This window comes from Phyllobates terribilis, unplaced genomic scaffold (assembly GCF_046119375.1).
Source record: "Phyllobates terribilis strain yellow unplaced genomic scaffold, ASM4611937v1 Scaffold_7__3_contigs__length_470593459, whole genome shotgun sequence".
NCBI lineage: Eukaryota > Metazoa > Chordata > Amphibia > Anura > Dendrobatidae > Phyllobates > Phyllobates terribilis.
The window spans coordinates 243,396,506-243,420,923 of NW_027362767.1; the positions used below are offsets into that span (position 1 = coordinate 243,396,506).

Here is a 24,418-nt window from a genome sequence, read left to right on the forward strand (position 1 = left end):
CCAACAGCGGCATCCAAAGTGGCAATAATAATAATAATTTTTTTATTTTTATAGCGCCAACATATTCCGCAGCACTTTACAATTTTAGGGGGAACTTATACAGACAATACAGAATAAGCATATCTCATGTCGAAAGGCGTGAGGGCCCTGCTCGCAAGCTTACAGTCTATGAGGAAATGGGGGAGACACAAAAGGTAGAATGTACATATATTGTATAATGCAGCCTTGATATACTATATAGGATAAATAATAATACATGGACTGGTCGCCTGCCAGTATGTGTACAGTCCTGACCGAGGCTATTAAGTGCATGGTTGGTATGAATCTGAAATTGAAGAAGATTTTAATATGAGCCAAAACTGGGACCGATAGATAAGTGTGTTGAGACAATATGCCAGTCTAAAGAAATGTTTTTTTAGGGTCCGCTTGAAACTGTGGATATTGGGAATTAATCGAACTGTTCTGGGTAGTGCATTCCAAAGAATTGGCGCAGCACGTGAGAAATCTTGGAGACGGGAGTGGGAAGTTCGGATTATGGAGGATTTCAGCTTTAAGTCATTGGCAGAACGGAGGGCACATGTAGGGTGTTAGACTGAGACAAGGGAGGAGATGTAGGGGGGTACTGAAGCATGGAGCGCTTTGTGGGTAAGCGTGATAAGTTTAAATTGAACTCTATATTGGATGGGCAACCAATGCAATGACTGGCACAGGGAAGAGGCATCGTTGTAGGGGTTAGCTAGGAATATGATCCTGGCTGCTGCGTTAAGGACGGATTGGAGAGGGGAGGGTTTAGTAAGAGGGAGACCGATTAGTAGAGAGTTGCAATAATCGAGACGAGAATGAATAAGAGCTACAGTAAGAGTTTTTGCCGAGTCAAAGGTGAGAAAAGTCCTGATTCTTGAGATGTTTTTGAGGTGTAGATGACATGAACGAGCGAGTGATTTGATGTGAGGAGTGAAGGAAAGATCTGAATCAAAAATTACCCCAAGACAGCGGGCTTGTTGCTGGGGAGTAATGGTTGAGCCACAAACAGGAATGGCAATATCGGGCACAGGTAGGTTAGTGGAGGGAGGAAAGACGAGTAGTTCAGTTTTTGACAGATTCAGTTTTAGACAGAGGGAGGACATAATGTTAGACACAGCAGAAAGACAATCACTGGTCTTTTGTAGTAATGCAGGGGTGATGTCCGGAGCAGAGGTGTATAATTGGGTGTCATCAGCATAGAGATTGTACTGAAAACCGAATCTACTGATTGTTTGTCCAATAGGAGCGGTGTATAAGGAGAAAAGAAGGGGGCCTAGGACTGATCCTTGAGGAACCCCGACAGTAAGGGGAAGGAGAGAGGAGAAGAACAGTGTCCTTGAGGCCAATAGTGCGGAGCATAGTGAGGAGGAGCTGGTGATCCACAGTGTCGAATGCTGCAGAGATCCAGGAGAATCAGCAGGGAGTAGTGACTATTAGATTTAGCTGTTAGTAGATCATTAGAGACTTTGGTGAGGGCAGTTTCAGTAGAATGTAAAGAGCAGAAACCAGATTGTAAAGGGTCAAGAAGAGAGTTGTCAGAGATAGCGGATTAGATGGGAATGGACCAGGCGTTCCAGGAGTTTAGAGATAAAGGGAAGATTGGAAACAGATCTGTTGTTGGCCGTGCAGTTCTGGTCAAGGGATGGTTTTTTAAGTAATGGATGTAAGCTGGCATGTTTAAAAGAAGAGGGAAAGATACCAGATGAGAGGGAGAGGTTGAAATTTTTAGTTAGGTGAGTGGTGACAGCTGGAGAAAGGGACTGAAGGAGATGTGAGGGAATAGGGTCACTGGTGCAGGTAGTAGGGCGGGAAGATGCAAGGAGCCTGATCACTTCATCTTCTGTGACTGGTTCGAAATCAGAAAGTGAGCAAGATACAATGTGGCGGGGGAGAGCATGCATAATGTTTGGGGATTGGGAGAAAATTTCCTGTCGGATATGGTTAATTTTTTCTTTGAAATAATTGGCCAGATCGTCAGCGCTGAGGTCGGTGGTCAGGGCCTGTGCTGTTTGATTGAGGAGAGAATGAAGCGTGTCAAAGAGTCGTTTAGGATTATTGGAAAGTGAGATGATGAGATTGTTAAAGTAGGTTTGTTTGGAGAGGTAAGACAAAAATATATCTCATACCCTACCATAATTATATATAAATGTAAAGCAAAGTTGCATAATAAATATAGGGTATGAGATATATTTTTGTCTTGCTTCTTTTTTTGCTAGTGTGGCATGCCCTTTGTTGAGCTGATTGGTATATATGTAGCTTACCACGGGCCTAGGTGGTCTGGAGTTGGGACCCGGTCCTATTTGTCTACCCTTTTATATGCATTACTTCAACTTTGATATACAGTAAGGTTTTTAATATAGGCAGTATAGGTACCGTCCCAATTTAGGGTCACCTTGCCGCTGGTGGGACGGCTTGTATACTTTTTTTGATCAAAAATAGTTCACTAAGTACCCTATATTTATTATGCAACTTTGCTTTACATTTATATATAATTATGGTAGGGTATGAGATATATTTTTGTCTTGCTTCTTTTTTGCTAGTGTGAACATGCCTCTGTTTCTTGTATGTCTGCCATCTTAGACCTCAGTTCACATTGTCTGGTTTTTTGTTTGGAGAGGTGAAGCGCAGAGTTATATGTTTTTAGCATAAATGTATAATGGGGGAAATCTTTGTGCAGATTAGATTTTCTCCACAGCCTTTCAGCGCACCTGGAGCACCGCTGGAGAAGACGTGTTTGAGGCGTGTGCCAGGGTTGTCGCCGTCTATGCCAAATTATTCTTTGAGTATAGTGACAGCCACAGCTCCAACAGCAGCATCCATGGGGCCAACAGTCACAGCCACAGTGTCAATAGCAGCATCCAAAGTGCCAATAGTGCCAGTCACAGTGCCAACAGTATCAGGCACAGCGCCAATAGTGCAAGTCATAGCACCAGTAGTGCCAGTCACAGGGCCAATAGTGCCAGCCACAGCGCCAACAGCAGCATCCATGATGCCAATAGTGCCAGCCACAGTGCCAACAGCATCCAAAGTGCCAATAGTGCCAGCCACAGCACCAATAGTGCCAGCAACAGTGCCAACAGCATCAAAAGTGCCAGCCACAGCACCAATAGTGCCAGCCACAGTGCCAACAGCAGCATCCAAAGTGCCAATAGTGCCAGCCACAGTGCCAACAGAAGCATCCAAAGTGCCAATAGTGCCAGCCACAGTGCCAATAGTGCCAGTCATAGCACCAATAGTGCCAGTCAGTGCCAATAGTGCCAGTCACAGGGCAATAGTGCCAGCCACAGGGCCAATAGTGCCAGCTACAGTGCCAACTGCAGCATTCAAAGTGCCAATAGTGCCAGCCACAGCGCCAACAGCGGCATCTATTGTGCCATCAGCCACAGTGCCAATAGTGACAGCTACAGTGGCATAGTGCCAACAGTGTCAGCCACAGCGCCAACAGTATTGGGCACAGTTCCAACAGCGGCATCCATAGTGCCAAGAGTGCCAGCCACAGCGCCAATAGTATTGAGCACAGCGCCAACAGTAGCATCCATAGTTCCAATAGTGACTGCCACAGTGCCAACAGCAGCATCCATAGTGCCAACAGTGACAGCCACAGCGGCATTCATGGTGCCAATAGTGACAGCCACAGCGGCATCCATACTGCCAACAGTGACAGCCACAGCGGCATTCATGGTGCCAAGTGACAGCCACAGCGGCATCCATACTGCCAACAGTGACAGCCACAGCGGCATCCATACTGCCAACAGTGACAGCCACAGCGGCATCCATACTGCCAACAGTATCGGGCACAGTGACAGCCAGTGTCCCAACAGTGTGTCAGCCACAGCGCCAACAGTATCGGGCATAGTGCCAACAGTGACAGCCAGTGTCCCAACAGTGTGTCAGCCACAGCGCCAACAGTGACAGTCACAGTAATCATTGTGTTACCTGGGCAACTGCTATGAACCAGTGATTGCTGACTAATGATATCAGTAATGGCATTTGCTGCCCATGTAAGGAAGGGGCACTGTGCTCAACAGTCAAGGGCACTGGATTGCGGGTATTTGGCATATGGCATTCAGTGAAAAATTAAGGGGGTCAATAGTTGCTTTGGCCCAGGCGCTGGTATCCCATGCCTTGCCATTAGGTGGCGCCCTTACAGCATTTGCAGTGGGGCCCAATAGCTTGAAACAACAACTTTGCATGAGGCTTCGTTCACACGTCCTTTCTTGTCGTCCTTTTTATTTTAGTTTATCGCATGAATACATTAAAACCAATGGGTCGTTACACGTCTGTTTTTTATTTTTACAAAATAATTTACAAAAAAAAAAATGGAAACTTTTTTTTTTTTTTCTTTTTGTCATATTTTTGGACCAAACCTGTCCATTCAAGTAAATTGATCCCAAATAAAAAATAAAATAAAAAATGGAAAGCACCCACGTTTCATACAAATTTCACTAACCGGTCACTAGGAGAAGCCTGAGAAATTGCCAACATTTTTTTTTTTTTTGCATACAAGGAAAACAGGTGTCGGACACACAGATCAAAAATGGATAAACAGTCTATTTTTGTGGTCGTGTGAACAAGGCCCAGGGGTTATGTGGATTCTTAACACCAGGATTTGTTCTGGACTATACGGAGAACTCTGCTCACTCGGTGATGATCACAATGTCGCATCTAATGATTGACAATTGAGTCACGTTGGCCACTGTGTCAGAATTTTGGCTGTAGGTCACAAGCGACTTCAATGTAATTGACTGGTGAATCGCATGTCACCCATCCGTTTTTTTTTTTTCTACAGTTGACTCGTAAGACTAAAATAGTCATGCAAAAGAAATCCCGACATACACATTAGATGGCTGTCCACCGAACAATCGTTTGTCCGCCAGCTCTCAGTCATCCCTCCCATACACAGGAGAACTTGCCTGGCGGAGCGTTTCTCTGTTCTTTATGAGAGCCTCCATCAGACATCACTGGTGGTGGCTTATTTGTGGGACACCAAAAGGATTGGAAATAACATGCTGGATTCTTAGCTCCCCAGACAATCAATTGTCCAGGGGCCCCATTCACATTAGACTGTTGGCCCAATCTGTTGATATTGGCGGGTTCAGCCAACATTAGTCTAATATGTATGGGGGGCTTAAGGGTACAAGTGCCGGAATTGCTGCTGATAATAGTGAGGAGTGATAACAGTCTACCAAATGAACGTCAGAAATCTCATGTATATTTGGCTTTAGTATCATTTGGCGTTTTTTTTTAATTTTAGACTAATCCACATATTTGCACAATTTGGTGCATATTTTTCTGATTCTTCCCCTGGATTTTCCATTCTGCACCATTGTTTGTTACGAAACCTCAGAATAAAGCGCATAGGTGAACTGGAGAAATGGCCATGTATCCTTTATGGCGTCTTCTTTTTTGAACTATTCACCCCACTCTCTGGAGATGATCAGCTTTTACCTGGAAGTAGAAAGATGGAAAAGTTCTTTATTTGGGTGGTATTTCTGGGTTTCGTTTGGGACCATTGGAAACATATGTAGGAGATTTTTGGCTCTTCCCCTCTGTGCATTGCAAGGGGTGAAAATTCACAGTGCGGGTCAATTGATAATTTCTTAAAGGGGTTGCCTGATGCCCCTCGTTTTCTCATTGGAAGGGAGCAGTGATTACTTTACGACCTGCACATTATCTAATGAGGAGGACATGTGCGATCATCCACCGCTCACTTTTGATGCAGAAATGAGTGGTTCCAAATTACCCCTTTAAAATCTCATCCACAATGAAGCTACTGGGATATTCTCTTTATCATGCCCTTAATATTTTAACAGCCATCACTGCCGGCATCCCTTCCATTGTGTTCTAAATACAATATTTGGTATTATGCCCATAATCGCTAACATGGCATTACTGCTCTTGTCTGACTTAATATCTAGTCAGCCAGTAGATTAGGCCCCGCTTTCGTGATAGGCAGGTCAGATGCTTTGAAAAAAAAATTCTATTATAATGGGTCAAAGGTACTGATCCTGTAATGGGGCATTTATTGCACTGGTGGAACATGACTGCATTCATCCACGGATACTGAGGGAGTTGAGGTCGGTACTTGACAGACTGCTGTATCTCATCTTCTTAGACTCTTGTAACAGAGTCGGTACCACAGGCTTGGAGGATGGCTGATGTGGTACCGAGAAGGTGGCTGCAGGCAACTACCTGACATCAATAGTGTGCAAAGTTTTTGAAGGCATAAGAGATGACCTGCAGAGTTATATCACAGAGAATAATCTAATAAATGATAGTAAATGAAAGTAAAGTGTCAGTCTTTGCTGACGACACCAAACTATGTAGGATAATAAAATCTGACCTTGACATTACAATATTGCAAAACAATCTGGATGAGATGACTGACTGGGCAAACACTCGTCAGATGAGGCTTAATGTAGAGTAATGCACCTAGGACGGAGTATTCCTATTGCTGCATATACATTAAATGGGAGTATACTCGGGACTACAGAACAGAAGGACTTGGGTATTCTGGTTACAAGTAAGATGAGCAGCAGTACTCAATGTCAAGCAGCAGCCGCAAAAGCAAACAAGATTTTAGGATGAATAAAAAAAATTAAAAAAAAGATAAAATCCCGCGATCCCAATGTAGTTACCCCTTTATAAATCACTGGTGAGGCCACATCTAGAATATGGGATCCAGTTTTGGGCACTGCACATGACTTATTCCTTCCAAAGACCATACTAAGGACCACTCATTATGGGTGGAAGAAAGGAGATTCCGGCAGCTAAACAGGAAAGGGTTCTTTACAGTCAGACTGTGGAATACCGACCACAAGAGGTAGTGATGGCCGACACTATAACAGCGTTCAAAAAGGGGCTGGACGATTTCCTCGATACACATAACATTGTGGGTTATAAATAATTCAAAGACAAAGTGTATAATCGGCGGAGGAAGGTTGAACTTGATGAACCTAGGTTTTTATTCAACCATTGTAATAGTCCCGTGGGACTTGCTGAAATCCACATATGTGCTGCAGATAAATACACACTGAAATCAATGGAATAGATTAGCGCGTCCAAAACCTTCTGCAGCCAGTATGCAGTATGGGAATATCCCCCTGTAAGTGGACAATCCCTTGAAGGATGTGATTGCAGAGCAGTAGTCGCTATATTCATGCTATGATGTGCTTGGCATATGAATGTTAATGCTATTTCTGTAAATGTGATCGTTGGCATCGCCAGCCAAGACGATATCACGTTCCCATGAAGCTTCACGCGATGTCAGCTGCCTCATTTTGTGCCAAATCATTGTTCCCACACATAACGACAGACGGCGAGGCCGGATCCTCAGCGCTGTCACTGGCAGCAGCGGCTTAGATACTTTCTCTCGCCAGTCCCTTTCTAGTCTATTACAAGCCCCTGTACGAGGAGCAGCAATAACCATAGTAGTTATGTTTCCGTTCTTTACCATAGGGGCACCACCGCAGCTGCCATGGAGAAATACCACCTGCCAAGGGTCACCTTCATCTCTAGGAAACGGCATAATCGCATAGTCACACGTGGCAGAAGTTGTAAAAATATTTGCATGGATTTCAACAACCGCCATTTAGAAATCTGCACTATGTGAATAGATCCTGAGGGTGCCCTATCCTGTCTATAGGCACCATACTAGCTAATTGGGGGTTGTTCTACAGGACAGATGACAATTTGATTGCTGTGGGGCTCATTGATCATAAGACTGGTGGCCCTATGACCCTCCGTTACAGCAGACCAGAATTCACCCTTCTGCTCCAATCATGTACTGCACTTGGCCTTCGCCATCAGTCCATAGATGATAAATGGAGCACAGTTCTTATCTTTCCTGCCATGTTTTACCAGCAATTTTTGATATTACTAGGTGTAATTTTCATCAGTATTTTCAAAATGTTACAGAACCTCTCTACTACAAGTCCCAGCATCCTATATAGCATCTTACCCCTCTAGTAGTAATGTTTGCGTCAGATCACATCTCCATACTTTTCTCCCACCCTTATTATAGCAGTCACAGCCTGGACACTGATATAGCCTTGTGGGACGATGGTGGAACAATGCTGGTAGGTAGGGTGATGAAATTCCAGAGAGAGAACCAGCTACAAGAAGTGGATCGAGAGGAGGCCATGCGCACGAAGCCACCGTGGATCGAGAAGGGCTCGTGCATGCGTGTGCAGCCACCGTGGATCGAGAAGGGCTCGTGCATGCGTGTGCAGCCACCGTGGATCGAGAAGGGCTCGTGCATGTGTGCGCAGCCACCGTGGATCGAGAAGGGCTCGCGCATGCTCAGCCACCATAGATTAAAAGGGGCTTGCACAGCCACTGTGGATTGAGAGGGGCTCACGCATGCGCAGCTACCATAGATTGAAAGGGGCTTGCGCATGCACAGCCACCGTGGATCGAGAACGGCTCACTCATGCGCAGCTACCATAGATTGAAAGGGGCTTGCGCATGCTCAGTCGTGGATCGAGTGGGGCTTGCCCATACGCAACCACCGTAGATCGAGAGGGACTCGCGCATGAACAGCCACCATGGATAGAGAGGGGCTCGCGTATTGCGCAGCCACCGTGGACCGAGAGGGGTTTGTGCATGTGCAGCCATATTGCCCGAGAGGGGTCTGTGCATGCGCAGCTGCATCGGTGTGGTCAGATAACCTATAGAAAACCTGTAAATGTGAAAAGTTTCTAGACGTGTGTGCGTATGCGCAAGAAATAAAACATAGAAACATTTAATAATGACAGTTTAATGATTTTTTTTATGCAAACTTTACAAGACCCTCCTGTAGTTAAACAATTACAATTCCAGTGATGGAATGTTAGTATTCTAAATTACCCCCAAAAAAGTGCATGCTGCGTTTCTAAACTTAAGTATATTGCAGTAAAAGACCAACTTTCAAAAATAAACACAGTACTTGTAATAAGAATATATATATATTATGTATAAAACACAAACCACCGGTAGATTAAAGAGCAGGGATCTGTTCAGACTCGTAAGAAATAATATATAAAAAAGGCCAAAAGAGAAAGAGTGAGACAAGAGGCAGAGCCGCAGCGGCCGCTTCGACAGAACTGAAACGCTGTTGGTTTGTTTTTTTTAGCTTCGGCTCTTTACATCGTTGCAATGTTCACTGCTATTTGGTATCCAGCAGTAAAAAGGAAAGGAGGGGAGAGCTTAAAAGGGACAGACATTCTGAACAAATCCCTGGGGTGACCGAAAGGAAAAAAAAATATTCACAGCTTAGAAATGTTGGGGAAAAAAAAATCGTGTAAGTGAAAGTTGTTCCAAATTCAACAGGTTAAATCGAGAAGTGTGAGGCTTTGAGATCTGACTCCTCTTATGTGTCAGATCCACGCAAGAAGGGGAACAGAAAATGACAATCGTGGCGTAAAGTGGTGCGTCTTAAAGGAACAGAAATTGTATTTCTACCAAATAGTAAAATAAAGCTTTTGTGCGGGTGCAGGCCGACATTACACTTCTAGAATTCTCACCTGACGCATTTCACACTACAGTTACAAAAGGGTCTCTAAGAAAGGACCTGTCCGTTCTCTGTTGACATCTCTTGTATTCTGCACGATGAACCATGGGTTTTGTCATTCCTCTACTGCCTGCCGGAAATGTATGAACCAGACTTGAAACCAGTAATGTCTCTACATTTTCTTATCCCGGGCCAATCAGTGATGAGAATATTCATGACTCAGACCGGTGATGTTCCTCTCGTTAATCATTCATACATTTCCAGGAAGAACAAAAGGGTAGCGGCAGGAGTTCTAAGAACAGATGGGGAATTCAGGTATATGAGTGAGCAGCTGTAGTGGCGGCCACTGGGTTTATCACTCGGCCCCGCTAGCTTACTGCAGTATTCGTACGCCTGTCGTGTAGAAGCTCGAAAAAAGGCGGATGTGTGCATGCAACACGTCGCAAGGATGTGTACTTACTAGTGATTGATGGTCTTTTGCGTTATCAGCCTCGAAACCTATCTGCCACATCCTACAGCTTACAGGAAGAAAAAAAAAAAACAGCCGCAAAGCACCGATGTCCTCCGGTCACCAGTCCCCACTACTGAGGTGGGTCATATATCTGCAGTACGGAGGATGCCGGCAGTGCCGTCTGCTCACACGGGGACAGATTGGGATTACATTCCATAAAGATACATTCACCTTAAGACAAACCAATGGCCGAGTGTAAGAAACGCAGAAATTATAACAGGGGACACTACCAGCTGTGTAACAGTAAATCCTCCCTTGTGTCGCTGCTACCTGCACGCTAACGCATCACAGTACAGGGGGCCGGGGTGGCAGGACACTGCACGCAGAGGAGAAAACGGAATTATTTATTATGTGGCTCCATTATATCCGGCGCATTAAATCTTATTCACAGTTAAGTAATTGCTACAACTCCAATCCTGTAATTACCTGGATCACATCCCACCGGGTCTCTGACTATGAAGAACCAAGTGGAAAGACACCTGGACCAAAACCTCAGCACTACAACATACCAAACCCGTTCTGGCCAAAGCTGCTGTATTTGACAGTCATTTACAATGCAGGTTCCAATCTGGTTGTACCTCTTAGCTGTAATTAAATTATTAATGCTTTTTTTTTTTTTTTTTTTTAATCTAAATAGGTTCAAAATTCTGTGCAAAATGATTTGCTAATATGTCTTTAAATTGGTCGGAGTGAAGTTTTTCACATACAGAGCTCCAAATCGTCTGCACAGATGCTTGGTTATTGTGTAGATGTTTTGCCTGCAGCCACCACTAGAGGGAGCATTGTTGAGTTCAGTGGATGACTATGCTCCCGCTAGTGGTGGCTGTAGGCGCTTAGATTAAGAACATTCCATGCTAAATCCCAGCAGCCACCACTAGAGGGAGCTTACTGTCATCGACTGAACTCAACAATGCTCCCTCTAGTGGTGGCTGCAGGGATTTAGCATGCAATGTTCTGAATATAAACGTCTGCAGCCACCGACTGACCTCAACAATGCTCCCTCTAGTGGTGGCTGCAGGCGTTTAGACTTAGAACATTGCATGTCAAGTGCCTGCAGCCACCACTAGAGGGAGCCTACTGTCATCCACTGAACTCAATAATGCCCCCTCTAGTGGAGGCTGCAGGCAAAGCATCTAATCAAACATCTCTGCCGAGGATTTGGACCACTATATCCGAAAAACAAAGCTCTGATGTCTGTACAGGTATATTGAGAAATTATTCAGCACAGAGTTTTGAACCTAATGACACAAAAGCAGAAGTTTTAGCTTGTTGCATATTAGGATGATGCTGCATTGTATAGCCAAAGCCACCGTCTGTTAGGTCAGACCTGCAAAGTGCTTACCTCCATGCCAATTCTATAGACGGAGGAAAAGTAATGTCAGATCTGACAGGGGATCTATCGTTTTGGGGCCACCATGATCACTCCTCGCAGTCAGTAAGATGCAGTACTGTAGATTCAGGTGCAATCACATTTTCATATTGAGACTTGTTCTACGCCAGCAATTGCTAACCGGTGGCTCTCCCAACATGCCCCAGTGTGTCGAGCTATGCTGGGAGTTGCAGTTCTACACCATCTCACATGCAACACACTTTAAAAGGGGGCACAAGGAACTTTCCGAAAGTTGAGGAAGTTGTTGTCATCACCGCCTCCCCTTACCTTCTCTTACTTAGCACCCTATTTTGGACTCTTTTGTTCCAAGGTCGTTAAATAACCGGATCAGATGTCGAGAACACATTTATAAATCGCACATACAACCCGGTGACGGGAGCATTATGGCACATTCACATATTAACAAGAGATCCCACATATCGATATCACGGTGCGTCCAAAGGAATATTTAAAGCTGAACAGAGGCTTTCAGATGGCGACCTCCAAACTAGAATAAAAAAAATATGTACAGTACAACATAGCTAAAAGTAACCGTTAGTGCCCACCCTGACTGCCGGTTTCCAATGGGATCGAGGGCAGTCGTGACACTGCAGAACGCTGGGGGTCATCCGCCTTCCTCTAGCTGGTCTTCCAGGATGCGTCCAACCTAATGAACGCTCTACTTATGTCGTCACACTCCCTATTGGGAAAGGGATGATAGCTCTGAGACGGACCAGGTCGTAGAAGACAAAAAAAAATAATGTCCTACATTGCTTCCCCCCCAAACTGCTCCATTCCTGTCCATGGGTGGTGTCCAGTAAAAAGTCCTATTCATTTAATAGGGTTAAACTGCAACACCGAACATGGAGCATGGAAAAGTGTAAAAGGGGGGGGGAGAAAAAAAAAAAAAAAAAAAAAAAAAACTTCTGGAAAATCTTTAATAAAATAAAAACCAAAATAAAATCTATTTTCACAGCCAAGTGCTTTTACTTTCTTTTGGGCTGCAGTTGCCTAACTACAGAAAGGCAAAGCTTGAAATATATATATATAAAAAAAAAGTATGTCTTCAAGTTTTTAAAAAGGGAAACATTTTCAAGACACACATCCCATGATGCCTAGGGAGACAGGACCATGCCACGGGAATGTGATGGACCCCCACCTCCCACCCAAATTCCAGTAAACGCTACATAGCCCTATTTGTGTGAATGCAAACGTCAAAAGTACAAACTAACAAAAAAAAAAAGAAAGATTTTCGCCTGTCAACACTAAAATCGGGTTATCGAAGGCGAGGCTCCGTTCACAACGCAGCCTGTAGAAAAACTTGTGAAAGGAAACACCGTGTATAAAAGGGTTATCCGTAATTTACAGGGATTCGCTTTCTGGTAGAGACTTTGTGTTCCTTAGTTTACTAAATTGGGGGGTGGCGGGGAGAGAACAGAGAGGAAGGCAAGAGATAAGGGAAGACACTCTCTGATGAACCAGCAATGTGCGCTTCCTGGGGATGGCCACTACAAAACGAGGTAGATAAAGAAAAAAAAAAAGTAATAAAAGCAAAACGTAGTTGAAATGATACATTCTACCAAGCAGTGTTCATTCACACCGAGCATCGGACCAGATAACATTGTACAAAAACTAACGGAGAGCGGCGTCCTCGAGGATGTGGGGACCGGCTTCCAAAACTTCAAGAAAATAGTTTACATTGCACTAATGTTCATATTTTTGGGGGAAAAAAAAACAAGAAAAACCTGAGGTTTAGGAGTAATGCAGGAATTAGTGTTGGTCTCCCCTGTCCTTACGATTGTTGCTCAGAGCAGTAAAGCCTTACTATAAGCTATAGAGGGCATCTTCAGCAGGGAGTGTGCACTTTAAGGGGCACTCTAGAGCTAAAAAAAGGGGGGATCCAGTGTCAGAGGCTGGATTCATACACTATTTCTGCAGCACTGTCAAATCTCGTTTAAAATAATAGAAATGGGGGAGAGGAAAAAAAAAAAAAAAAAAAAAAAAGCAGTATAAAAACTTACGTCTACGACAAGCTCGACTAAAAAATAAAACCTGCAGCCAAAACGTTCTAAGTACAGCAAAATTGTCAAAAATGGCCAGTTGTCAGATTGACAGATGTCAGAATGTACGATATCCCCCAAGGCACAGCAAGAGTCTGCAGGCAAAGCAGAAGCAGCAGTTGTGCGAAAGACAGAAGCTAAAAGGCCGCTCTGTTAGAAGAAGGTGCTGGGCGGAGGGTAAACGCATGCAGGTGGTGGTGACGCCATAGACATTGCCCCCCAGAGCGGGGCCCAAACAAGAGGTGGGCACTACAAACAAGCAACCCATTATAAAAGCTTGGGTAGAAAGCATCCAAAAAAAATATATATATATGGTAATGTTTTGCACAACAGCATATAAATTCACATTTTTCTAGCACTGGTGTAAGGAGCTTCTGCTTTAGGATATTCTGAAGTGGGATCACCGGATTGTAACTACAGTAAGGAAAAAGACAAGATTTGTGGAGAAGTGTTTTCATCACCCTCCAAACATTGGGGAAAGGTGAAGAAGCCACAAAAAAAAAAGGAGACATTGTTGTGCTGTGTAACCCTGTACAAAGGCTCGGGAGGCGGCAGGAGACGTTCCCAGTACCTCTCGTTCAGTACTTTGCTCGGCTGCAGTTACTTGTGAAGGCTGGGACACATTCATTCACCTGTATGGCACCAGGATAGTTATTTGTTTCTCCAAGGTAAAAAAAAAAAAAAAAAGGTGAAATCACATTGCAGAATGACGATGTGTAGCAACGAGGGTACGTTCAACCCCAATTCACACGACACAGCACGTAGGAAAAAAATTATAAAAAAAAAAATCCCCGGTAACTGGGGAAGAGATAACAGAACACCCTTTGTATCACAACTATAACCAAAGAGGTAAAACAACCAAAGAAACGGCGAGCGGGTGTCTGATGTAGTCTGTGCGGGAAGGCAGGGAAATCCCAGAGAAGTCTTAAGAGTCATTTAAAGGGATCATTTTGGGGAGGATGGGATTGTAGCAGCTTTCTGAGCTGGAGCGGAGGGAAACGCTTGCATTCCAATTCCAGGCTGGTAGGTTGCAAGGTGCGGTGCGGGGATGCCCGGCGTCTGGTTAGACCACTGTACGGGGTAGCCAGGGGTACCCATTGCATTGAGCTGGCAAGCATGTGTTACTGGGTATGATGGAATGCCTCCGGGTGCAAAATTGGGGAGTACAAGTGATTGAGAGATAGCAGCTGGAACAGTCCCATGAATCTGAGACAAAGTCGGGACCCAGGTAGATGGGAAGCTTGATGTGACCGGCGAAGGCTGAAAGAGAAATAAAAACAAAAATTAATGACTCCAAGTCGTAAAGGCATACGGCCATCAGCAAGACGTGGCTCCTGTCACTTGACAACGCCCACGGCTTTCTTAAAAGGGTTTCCAGTGGATAGAGGATAGTCTCCTGATTGTTGGAGGTCTGAAAGCAGGGACCCTCACCAATCCTGGGCTCCATGAATGAAGCTGGTGGTTGATCATGTGCACGTCCCCTCTATTCTCTATGGGACCGCCAGTGTAAGCCGAGCGCAGAATTCGGCTCATTGGCACTCCCATTAAGAAATAATGGAACGGAGGTGTGCATGATTGACCACCACTCACTCCATTCATGGAGCTCTCCAGAGCCATGGTTCTCAGGGGGTCTCACTGGTCAGACCCCAACAGCAGTTGGGAAGTAACCTATGGATAGGGAATAGCTTCCAAACTTGGTACAACCACTTTAACCTTTTCCCAGCGGGACCACTTTTAATTAGTTTTATCTCCCCTTTTTCCAAAAGTCATAACAAAAAAAAAAAAAGTTAAGTTTTGCATTTACATTGTTTTATTGGGGGACAAGTTGTAGTTTTACAAGACACCTTTCATTTTACCATATAATGTACTGAAAAAAAGAGTGAAAGACAATTCCATGTGAAATAGTGAAAAAAGAGCAACTGTTTTTTTTTCTGGGTTCTGCATTTATGGCATTAGATGAATGACCTGGAAACATAATTCTCCCAGTTAGTGCGATCATGGCCATACATTTTAGTGATTACAAAAAAAAATTTAACTTTTAAAAAAAATAAATTGTATGTTTGTCACTATTTCCAAAGACATGTAACTATACTTTATTTTATTTTTCAATCATGTAAGGTTTTGTTTTTTTTGCATGGGGTTACATACAAAGTTTTATTTCTTTATATGTCATTGTTTTGGGGGGTGATGAGGTGACTTAAAACTGAAACTCCAGAATTGCCATTTTTATGTATTTTTTTTTCTCTACAGCTTTTGTAGTCGTAGCCTTCCATTGGAGAAATACATAGGGAAATCCCAACTTTCCATGGAAAAATAATAAATGGACAAAGCCTTAATATCGTCATTTAGAGATTTTGTCTTCTCACCTCATGAACCCGATTCCAGCAGTCTGTCTCTGGGCGGTTCTGGTTCAGTTTGATCTGATTTAGGCTGGGTTTCTGATGTAAGCTGCCTGCGTTCTCCTTTGCCCAGTCATCCACCAGTTTATGCAGATCATCAGTGAACAGGCTCTTCTTCTCAGAGACCGAATGCTGGCAGGCATCCGAGTTACTCTCACTGCATTGCTGATCTGAATAAAAAAAAAACAAACAAAAAAAACGCAAAAATACACAGGGTGAGAAGACGTATCATGAACTGTATCCCAATACCCAGCTTTACTTAGATCAAATACCTAAAATTTATAGATACAGTATATGGATACAGGGCAGCCATGTTCATTAGTGGGTGCTAATGTAAATGACAAAGCTTTAATACTTGTGGTGGCATCCAGAGAAAGATACTCAGTCCTCATTCTTAATGAATGACATTTTACCTGAATGTCCGATCCCGTTATCCATGTGGGTCAGGGACTGTGGTCTGCTACGCTGCTTACTTTTCAGAGACCTGGGACGACGTGGGGACATTTGTTGGGAAGAGTTGTCAGAGGACTGTGCTTTGCTCTCCCTCAGAGAGCGTAAGCGGGCATATACGTCTTGTAGTTCTCGGTTCTGCTGGGCCTGTAAGCTCACCACCTCCTGAATGTGCCTGTGCAATGAAATAAAGCATTTAATATTCTATGGTAAAAAAAAATAATAATTGTTTGTTTCTAAGTGTCTCTACATAAAAACAAAACATGCAATCTTCCACAAATGTTAAAAGCCGAATGTGGAGAAAATCAGAATACACTAACTTTTCCCGAAGTTTCTGCAGTTCCACCTTTAAGTCCTCATCCTCTAGTTCTGATTCGTCGTCGCTGCTCATTGGAGAAGACAGAGAGTAAAGAAGGGAGTTTTGCTTTTGGGTGAAGGATTTTTCTCCCAGACAGTTGTGTCCGGACTCCCGAGCTCTGAAATCCTTTTCTTTACCGGGGGCTGCAGACATTTCCGAGTCACTACTAGGCTGCTTTGTAAAGCTGCTTTGCTTCTGGATATCTTTTATCCAAGGTGCTGAACCTGAAGGGGCGCTACTGCCTGTGGCGGAGGTTTCTTCTAGTTCCCGATCGGGGGTGAGAGAAGAGGCGTCTGTCTCACAAGCCGTGCTGGCAGACTGTGGAGTTTCCTCGGCTAGAGTGGCAGCAGATTCGGTTTCTTCTGCCGAGATGGTTTTCTCGGATTGCAGGGAGGTGGAAGGAATACTGGGAGATTCGGCAGTGATGGTTTGCTCTTGTTGTGGAACTGTGACCACCTGCAGATAAGAAAAAGGATAAAGCCCCAAGGTGATATAGGAACACAACCCATACAAAGCTCTAAATTTGACGCACGCACCTGAAAACGTCCACGTTTGAAGGCACTGGTTCCAGTTGAGGTTCCCTCAGACAAGGCACATTCAGCCAGTGCTTCCACTACCCTTTGCGTAGCATCCGATACTTCTCGCCTCACACCGTCATCATCAGCTAAAGAAAAGAGCAAAAAAAAAGAAAAGAAAAAAAAAAGAAAACAACAAAGCTCAGAAAATTTGCCAAATGTACGAGATGTGAAGGCCGGATATCCTACTACCATAGTGAAGGAGTGGGGCAAAAAGGAATACAACAGTACGTGCGGGCTCCAGCTAAAATACATATTGCCATGCTCAGGCAAAATACCAGTGGTTCACATGAAAGACATAAAGCGATGATAGTCCGATGCTCTTACAATGTGTCAGTACAGACACCGCTAGACAAAACACAAAAAGAAAAAAAAAAGTGAAGGTGCAAGAAACGTGAGGGAACAATTCTGAGGATGAAAAAAAAAACAAAAAAATAAAATAAAAAATAAAAAATTTAACTCACTAAAAAGAAATATATACGTACGGAAATAACCAAAAGGGATGTTCCTATGGTACGGGCCTAACTGTAAGCAACACTACCTTGGCGGACTCTTGACCTCTTGAATAAGCTGTTGGAATGCCGCAACCTGCATGCCCAGCTTTTTAATTTGCGAGCCCACGGTTTCTTGCTAATGGGGTTTTTGAGACTAGGACAAGTAAAGCTTAGGCCAAAATATCCACCTCCTGTCTGTAGATGCGCAGCTCCAGGGCCTATAGAGCGTTTGGTGCAGGCATGAGAAGAACTTGCAGGGTGCCAGGCATCTTCAGAGCTTTCCTGGAGAGGACGACATTAAAAAGGGGAAAAGAAAAGGCGAAAATATGAATAATACTGGAAATAAAGGTAAGACCCTAAAAAAGCCTAATTACACACACAAACACACACACACACACACACACGTGAATACAGTGGGTACGGAAAGAATTCAGACCCCTTTCAATTTTTCACTCTTTGTTTCATTGCAGCCATTTGGTAAATTCTAAAAAGTTCATTTTTCTCTCATTAAAGTCCACTCTGCACCCCATCTTGACTGAAAAAACCCTCAGAAATGTAGAGATTTTTCCTAATTTATTAAAAAAGAAAAACTGAAATATCACATGGCCATAGGTATTCAGACCCTTTGCTCAGTATTGAGTAGAAGCCCCTTTTGAGCTAGTACAGCCATGAGTCTTCTTGGGAATGATGCCACAAGTTTTCTCACACCTGGATTTGGGGATCCTCTGCCATTCTTCCTTGCAGATCCTCTCCAGTTCCGTGAGGTTGGATGGTGAACGTTGGTGGACAGCCATTTTCAGGTCTCTCCAGAGATGCTCAATTGGGTTTAGGTCAGGGCTCTGGCTGGGCCAGTCAAGAATGGTCACAGAGTTGTTCTGAAGCCACTCCTTTGTTATTTTAGCTGTGTGCTTAGGGTCAGTGTCTTGTTAGAAGGTGAACCTTCTGCCAAGTCTGAGGCCCAAAGCACTCTGGAAGAGGTTTTCATCCAGGATATCTCTGTACTTGGTCGCATTCACGTTTCCTTCAATTGCAACCAGTCGTCCTGTCCCTGCAGCTGAAAAACACCCCCATAGCATGATGCTGCCACCACCATGTTTCACTGTTGGGATTGTATTGGGCAGGTGATGAGCAGTGCCTGGTTTTCTCCACACATACTGCTTAGAATTATCACCAAAAAGTTCTATCTTCATCTCATCAGACCAGAGAATCTTATTTCTCATAGTCTGGGAGTCCTTCATGTGTTTTTGAGCAAACTCTATGCGGGCTTTCACATGTTTTGCACTGAGGAGAGGCTTCCGTCGGTCCACTCTGCCATAAAGGCCCGACTGGTGGAGGGCGGCAGTGATAGCTGACTTTGTGGAACTTTCTCCCATCTCCCTACTGCATCTCTGGAGCTCAGCCTCAGTGATCTTGGGGTTCTTCTTTACCTCTCTCACCAAGGCTGTTCTCCCAAGATTTCTCAGTTTGGCTGGACGGCCAGGTCTAGGAAGACTTCTGGTGGTCCCAAACTTCTTCCATTTAAGGATTATGGAGGCCATTGTGGTCTTAGGAACTTTGAGTAATGCAGAAATTCTTTTGTATTCTTGGCCAGATCTGTGCCTTGCCACAAGTCTGTCTCTGAGCTCCTTGGGCAGTTCATTTGAGCTCATGATTCTCATTTGGTCTGACATGCACTGTGAGCTGTGAGGTCTTATATAGACAGGTGTGTGCCTTTACAAATCAAGTCCTATCAGTTTAATTAAACACATCTGGACTCCAATGAAGGAGTAGAACCATCTCAAGGAGGATCACAAGGAAATGGACAGCATGTGACTTAAATATGAGTGTCTGAGCAAGGGTCTGAATACTTATAACCATGTGAGATTTCACTTTTTCTTTTTTTAATAAATTTGCAAACATTTCTACATTTGTTTTTTTTTCAGTCAAGATGGGGTGCAGAGTGTACTTTAAGAAAAAAAATGAACTTTTTAGAATTTACCAAATAGCTGCAATGAAACAAAGAGTGAAAAATGTAAAGGGGTCTGAATACTTTCCGTACCCACTGTATACACAGCACAGGTTTAGGCCGGCTGTCCAGCAGGTAAAGGTTGCAAGGACCCTGGAGAGAAGGTGTTCTCACATACACAGTGGTCAATGGTCTATTTTACCTATATCCCCCCCATCCTGCCACAGACCATGTTAATTTTTTCTCTTTCCTCCCCTTCTTCTAAGACCCATTATTTTTAAAGTCTACATGACCCTATGAGGGCATGTTTTTTGAGGGATGAGTTGAAGCTTCGATTGACACCATTCATTTTACCAAGCTAAATGAACTGAACGACGGGGCAAAAAAAAAATCCAAGTTTGGTGAAATGGTGAAAAAAAAAACACAATTCTGGCATTTTATGGGTTTTGTTTTCACACAGAGTTCATTGTGTACTAAAATTGACCTGATAACCCGTGGATGTCTGGGTTCAACCAAACTTTACTCCAAAGTTCGGTAAGGGTACCAGAACTTGAACCTGAGCCCCATAGAAATCAATATGGACCCAAACTGTGGAGCTGGAATCTCTCTCTCGGGTTCGCACATCTCTACTGATAATATGATTCTCTAGGTTGGTACGAATATGGTGATATCAAACTTGTATGTATGTATGTATGTGTATATATATATATATATTATATATATATATATATATATATATATATATATATATATATATATATATATATATATATATATATATATATATATATATATATATATATATTTTTTTTTATCATTTTAGTAGTTAACAAAAATGTAGACATTTGTATTAAAAATAAAATTATTTGGTTTATGTCAACATTTTCTGAGACCTGTAAGTTTTTATTCTTTTTCCACCATTGGAGCTTATGGGAGGGCTTATATTTTGCATGGAGAGCCATAGTTTTCGTTAGTATCAGTTTGGGGTACATAAAATGTTTTCATCTCTCTTTACTAAGGTTTTAGGGGGAAGTGCGGCAACCAAAAAAGGACGATTCTGGCTATGAAGATTGTTTTTCTCTATTTACCATATTGGTAATTTTAGATTTTGTAAGATCGGACTTTGGTGGATCTGGAGATACAAAATATGATTAATTTTATTAATTTCTGTAATGGGAAAAGGGAGTGATACAATTGTTTGTTATAAAATGCTATTAAAACCTATTTATTACTTTTTTTTTTCTTCTTTTCGTCGTCACCTGGGAGACTTGATCCTGCGATCATTTCATTGCTTGCACTATATGCCGCAATACTATGAAGCCCATGTTAAAGGCAGGTGCCACTTGAATAACACAAAGCGAGCACTTCCTGAGCCCACACGTATATAGTGGACGCAGGGAGGGGGTTTAGGGTCTCATTTTATAAAAAAAAACTGAAAAATATAAATGAAAATAATAAGATAAACAACTTTCATATACAATACCCCGCAAAAACAGAATGACCACACACACCCCCCCCAATCATTACTGTAGCATTTGCACTGACCCAATTACCCTAAAAGGCAAAGTGTAATATATCATAAAGAGCAATAGATGAGGACATCCACAAATCTATCATATAGTAACACTACACGATTTAAAAATAATAAAGAATGTGTATAGAAATGCTAAAAAGCCCCAAAAAATAAATTTACAGCAAAAGTCTAAACTGTGTCTGGTCCTGAAAACTTAAGGTACCCAGAACAAGAACCAGTAGAAATAGAACATGCCGGTTGCCTGCAGCTGCCACTAGAGGGAGCTGTGGTGCTAACTGCATACGGTATACAATAAACTCCACAGCTCACTCTAGTGGCGGCTGCAGCATATGCTCAAGGGGGAGGGGGGGGGGGGGGGGGGGAACTTTCCAGAACATAAAAACTGGACTAATCAAAGTGACAATGGTATCAAGTCAAATAAAGGAAGGTATAAGAGGCTAAGAGAGAATGACACCTTCAAACTTGCACTTCCGATAAATGACTTGGTGACATGAATTACTTACAGATGGTGTTAATTCACCGGGAAACGCAATGACGGCTTCAGCAGCTTGGACTTGCAGGGGATCGACAGGATCTGTCTGCTCCGGAGTGGCCTGAGTACTGCCGGGATTCGCGGCTTCAGGGGCGGGACAGGACAGGGTATCCTCAGCGGAAGATGAAAGGGGGGATTCTGTACTCTGGGTCTCCTTTTGGCTGTCGGCATACGAGCTGGCAGAGCTGTCTTGGTATAGCAGGTTTCTCAATTTTTCATCAAGGGTTTTGATGCAGTTATCAGAATATTCTATTTTGGGGGGACCTTCGTTGTCAGACTCCTGGACTGAAGCAGAATGCACAAGTGATGCTTCAGAGACGGGGGTCTGGGGATAGTAAGGGGCTTCTGAAGGTCCCATACTGTCTGATTTTGTAAGACTGAGAGACATGGCAGTGGTGTTCTGTCCAGATGAGGGTTGGACAGTGGACTCTGCTGTGTAAACGCCACTATTTGCCACATGCGCCTCCTGGTCACTACTAACGTGAGCGGCGGGACGCTGAGCTTCGGTCACCACCGCTATATTGTTGCTATACACCTCGGCCTCTTTCTGTATCGGCACAGCGGCTGAGCTATTGTTATTGACAGTGGAGGACAGGATCTGATTACCATTTACCACACGGGTGGTCACCACTAAAGGCTCAGTTTCCTTGGAAGAAACATGGCCATCGGAGGATGTGGAGAGAATGGGGTGCCCTGTCTGAAAGGAGCAGCTTTGCTTAGCACTAGAGAGGTCATCAGGAAGACTACGCCGTGTTTCATTATGGGGTCCTGGGGAGAGAAGAAAAAAAAAAAAGAAAGAAAAAATATTAATATCATACCAAGACTGGCCACACAAATAAGGCTATAAGTCGCTCTATTAAAGGAGGACTTGAAAATTGATTACGTATTCTTAGGATATGCAGTCAACATCAAATAGGCGAGTGTCCAACTCCAAGCACATGGCGACTAGCCGATTAAAGAAGTCCTGTGGCCACGGCATCGTTTATTTGGCACAGGTCTGTACATTTTGTAGTGGCTATGCCTGCTGATTGGTGGTGGAGGTCGGGTCACACTGATCGGATATTGGATAGGCCACCAATATCAAATCCTAGGAAATCTGTCATCAGATAATTGCAGAATAATGTAGAGGCAGAGAGCCGGATTCCAGAGATGTGTCACTTACTGGGCTGTGTGTTGTTGTTTCAAAACAATCAGTGTTTTATCAGCAGGAGATTATCACTACAGGACAGGTTGTCTCGTGCCTCCTAGTCCTCCTGCTCTGCGTAACCTCGCCCCCACCACTGATTGGCAGATTTCTGTGTACATTGCCAGAGCAGCCAATCAGTGGTGTGGGCACGGTTTTACAGGGCTCGGCATTTGAGCACTGCAAGATCTGCAGCAGAGAAAAGTATATTTTTGGTACTCCCCATAAAATCTGTTTCCTGTAGTCTTCATTGGGGAACACAGAGCCAAGAGATAGTCCGCTGCCATTATTACTGTATTTAAATAAAATGGTCTCCTCTCCAGCAGACTATACCTCACCTGCTGGAGCACACCTCCTCAGTGTTGTAAGAAAGCAGTAGGAGGAGAAAAGAATTAAGGCAAGAAGAAAACATAACTGAACGTCCAACCGGGCAACTAAGGGAGGGAGCTGTGTCCCTCAATGAAAACTATGAAAAACGCCTAATGTGCGCCACCACCTGGAGAGAAAAGTCTTAACCTGGGATTTATATGCCAAATCCCTCTTAAATAGTATAAGCCAGGGCGCCAGCCCTACCTCAAACCGCTTCCGGGCTGTAATCATAATCATAGTCTGGCTGACTGACTCAGACAGACCTGACGCCCTCAAATTCATGACTTCAACAGCAACACTGTTAAATTAAGAGGCTGTTAATTTGGATGGATGAACAGACCCTGTGACAGAAGGTTTGGGCGGTCAGGAAGAATCCATGGAACATCGCGAGAAAACCGTTAACATCTGAACAACAGGCCCTCCGAGGCCAGTCTGGAGCAATGAGAACAACTGGAATGCCCTTTGCCATGATCGTCTTGAGAAGTCTGGGAAGAGGTGGAAAGAGGTAAGGCAGAGAGGGACAAGAAATTGCCAGGGCATTGGTTGCGACCACCTGAGGGTCACGACACCTTGATACAAGTTTTGGCACCCTGTGGTTTAGTCTAGATGCCAACAGATAGACATCCAGCATGCTCTACTGCTGAGATATCTGCCTGAACACCTCCGGGTGAAGAGCCCACTCTCCATTTGGTAGCTGTTGGTGCAGCCTCCACTTTATTTACCCCTGGAATATGAACTGCAGAGATTAGAGGAACATTGCCCTCTGCCCACTCAAAAATTACTGTGACCTCTGACATGGCGGATGGGCTTTGTGGGCCCCTTTGCGATTGATATAGGCCACTGTCGTAGCGTTCTTTGATTGAACCTGATCGGCAATCCTAGGACTAAGTGCTGCCAATGTAGAAGAGCCAGAAGGACAGCTCTGAGCTCCAGCACATTGATTGAGAGAAGTTTCTCCCGACAGCTCCACACCCCTTGGACCCTCAAGTGACAGAACATTGCCCCCTGCCGGAAAGGCTGGCATCTGTGGTGAGCCACTAAATGGGACGAAAACAGCGACCCCGAGTTACCGGGGGTGACACTGACCAGCATCAGAAAGACTGGCGACAGTGAAGGGGGAAGACA

General features: G+C 43.9%; 1 protein-coding gene across 3 annotated transcripts in view; it reads right to left on the reverse strand.

Annotated features, from left to right (window-relative positions):
• Nucleotides 1–8,781: 8,781 nt before the first annotated feature.
• Nucleotides 8,782–24,418, reverse strand: part of WNK3 (WNK lysine deficient protein kinase 3) — a 74,783-nt gene continuing 59,146 nt past the window's right edge. For 2 of the 3 annotated variants that reach the window (XM_073640037.1, XM_073640039.1), the window contains exons 18-24: nt 21,713–22,509; nt 17,778–18,012; nt 17,198–17,325; nt 16,624–17,117; nt 16,267–16,478; nt 15,821–16,023; nt 8,782–14,714 (exon numbers count right to left, since the gene is read on the reverse strand). In XM_073640037.1, coding sequence (XP_073496138.1) covers nt 14,400–14,714; nt 15,821–16,023; nt 16,267–16,478; nt 16,624–17,117; nt 17,198–17,325; nt 17,778–18,012; nt 21,713–22,509 — 2,384 coding nt within the window. In that variant the 3' untranslated portion in view covers nt 8,782–14,399. The remainder of the gene's footprint in view (nt 14,715–15,820; nt 16,024–16,266; nt 16,479–16,623; nt 17,118–17,197; nt 17,326–17,777; nt 18,013–21,712; nt 22,510–24,418) is intronic. The other variant, XM_073640040.1, reaches the window with a different exon arrangement.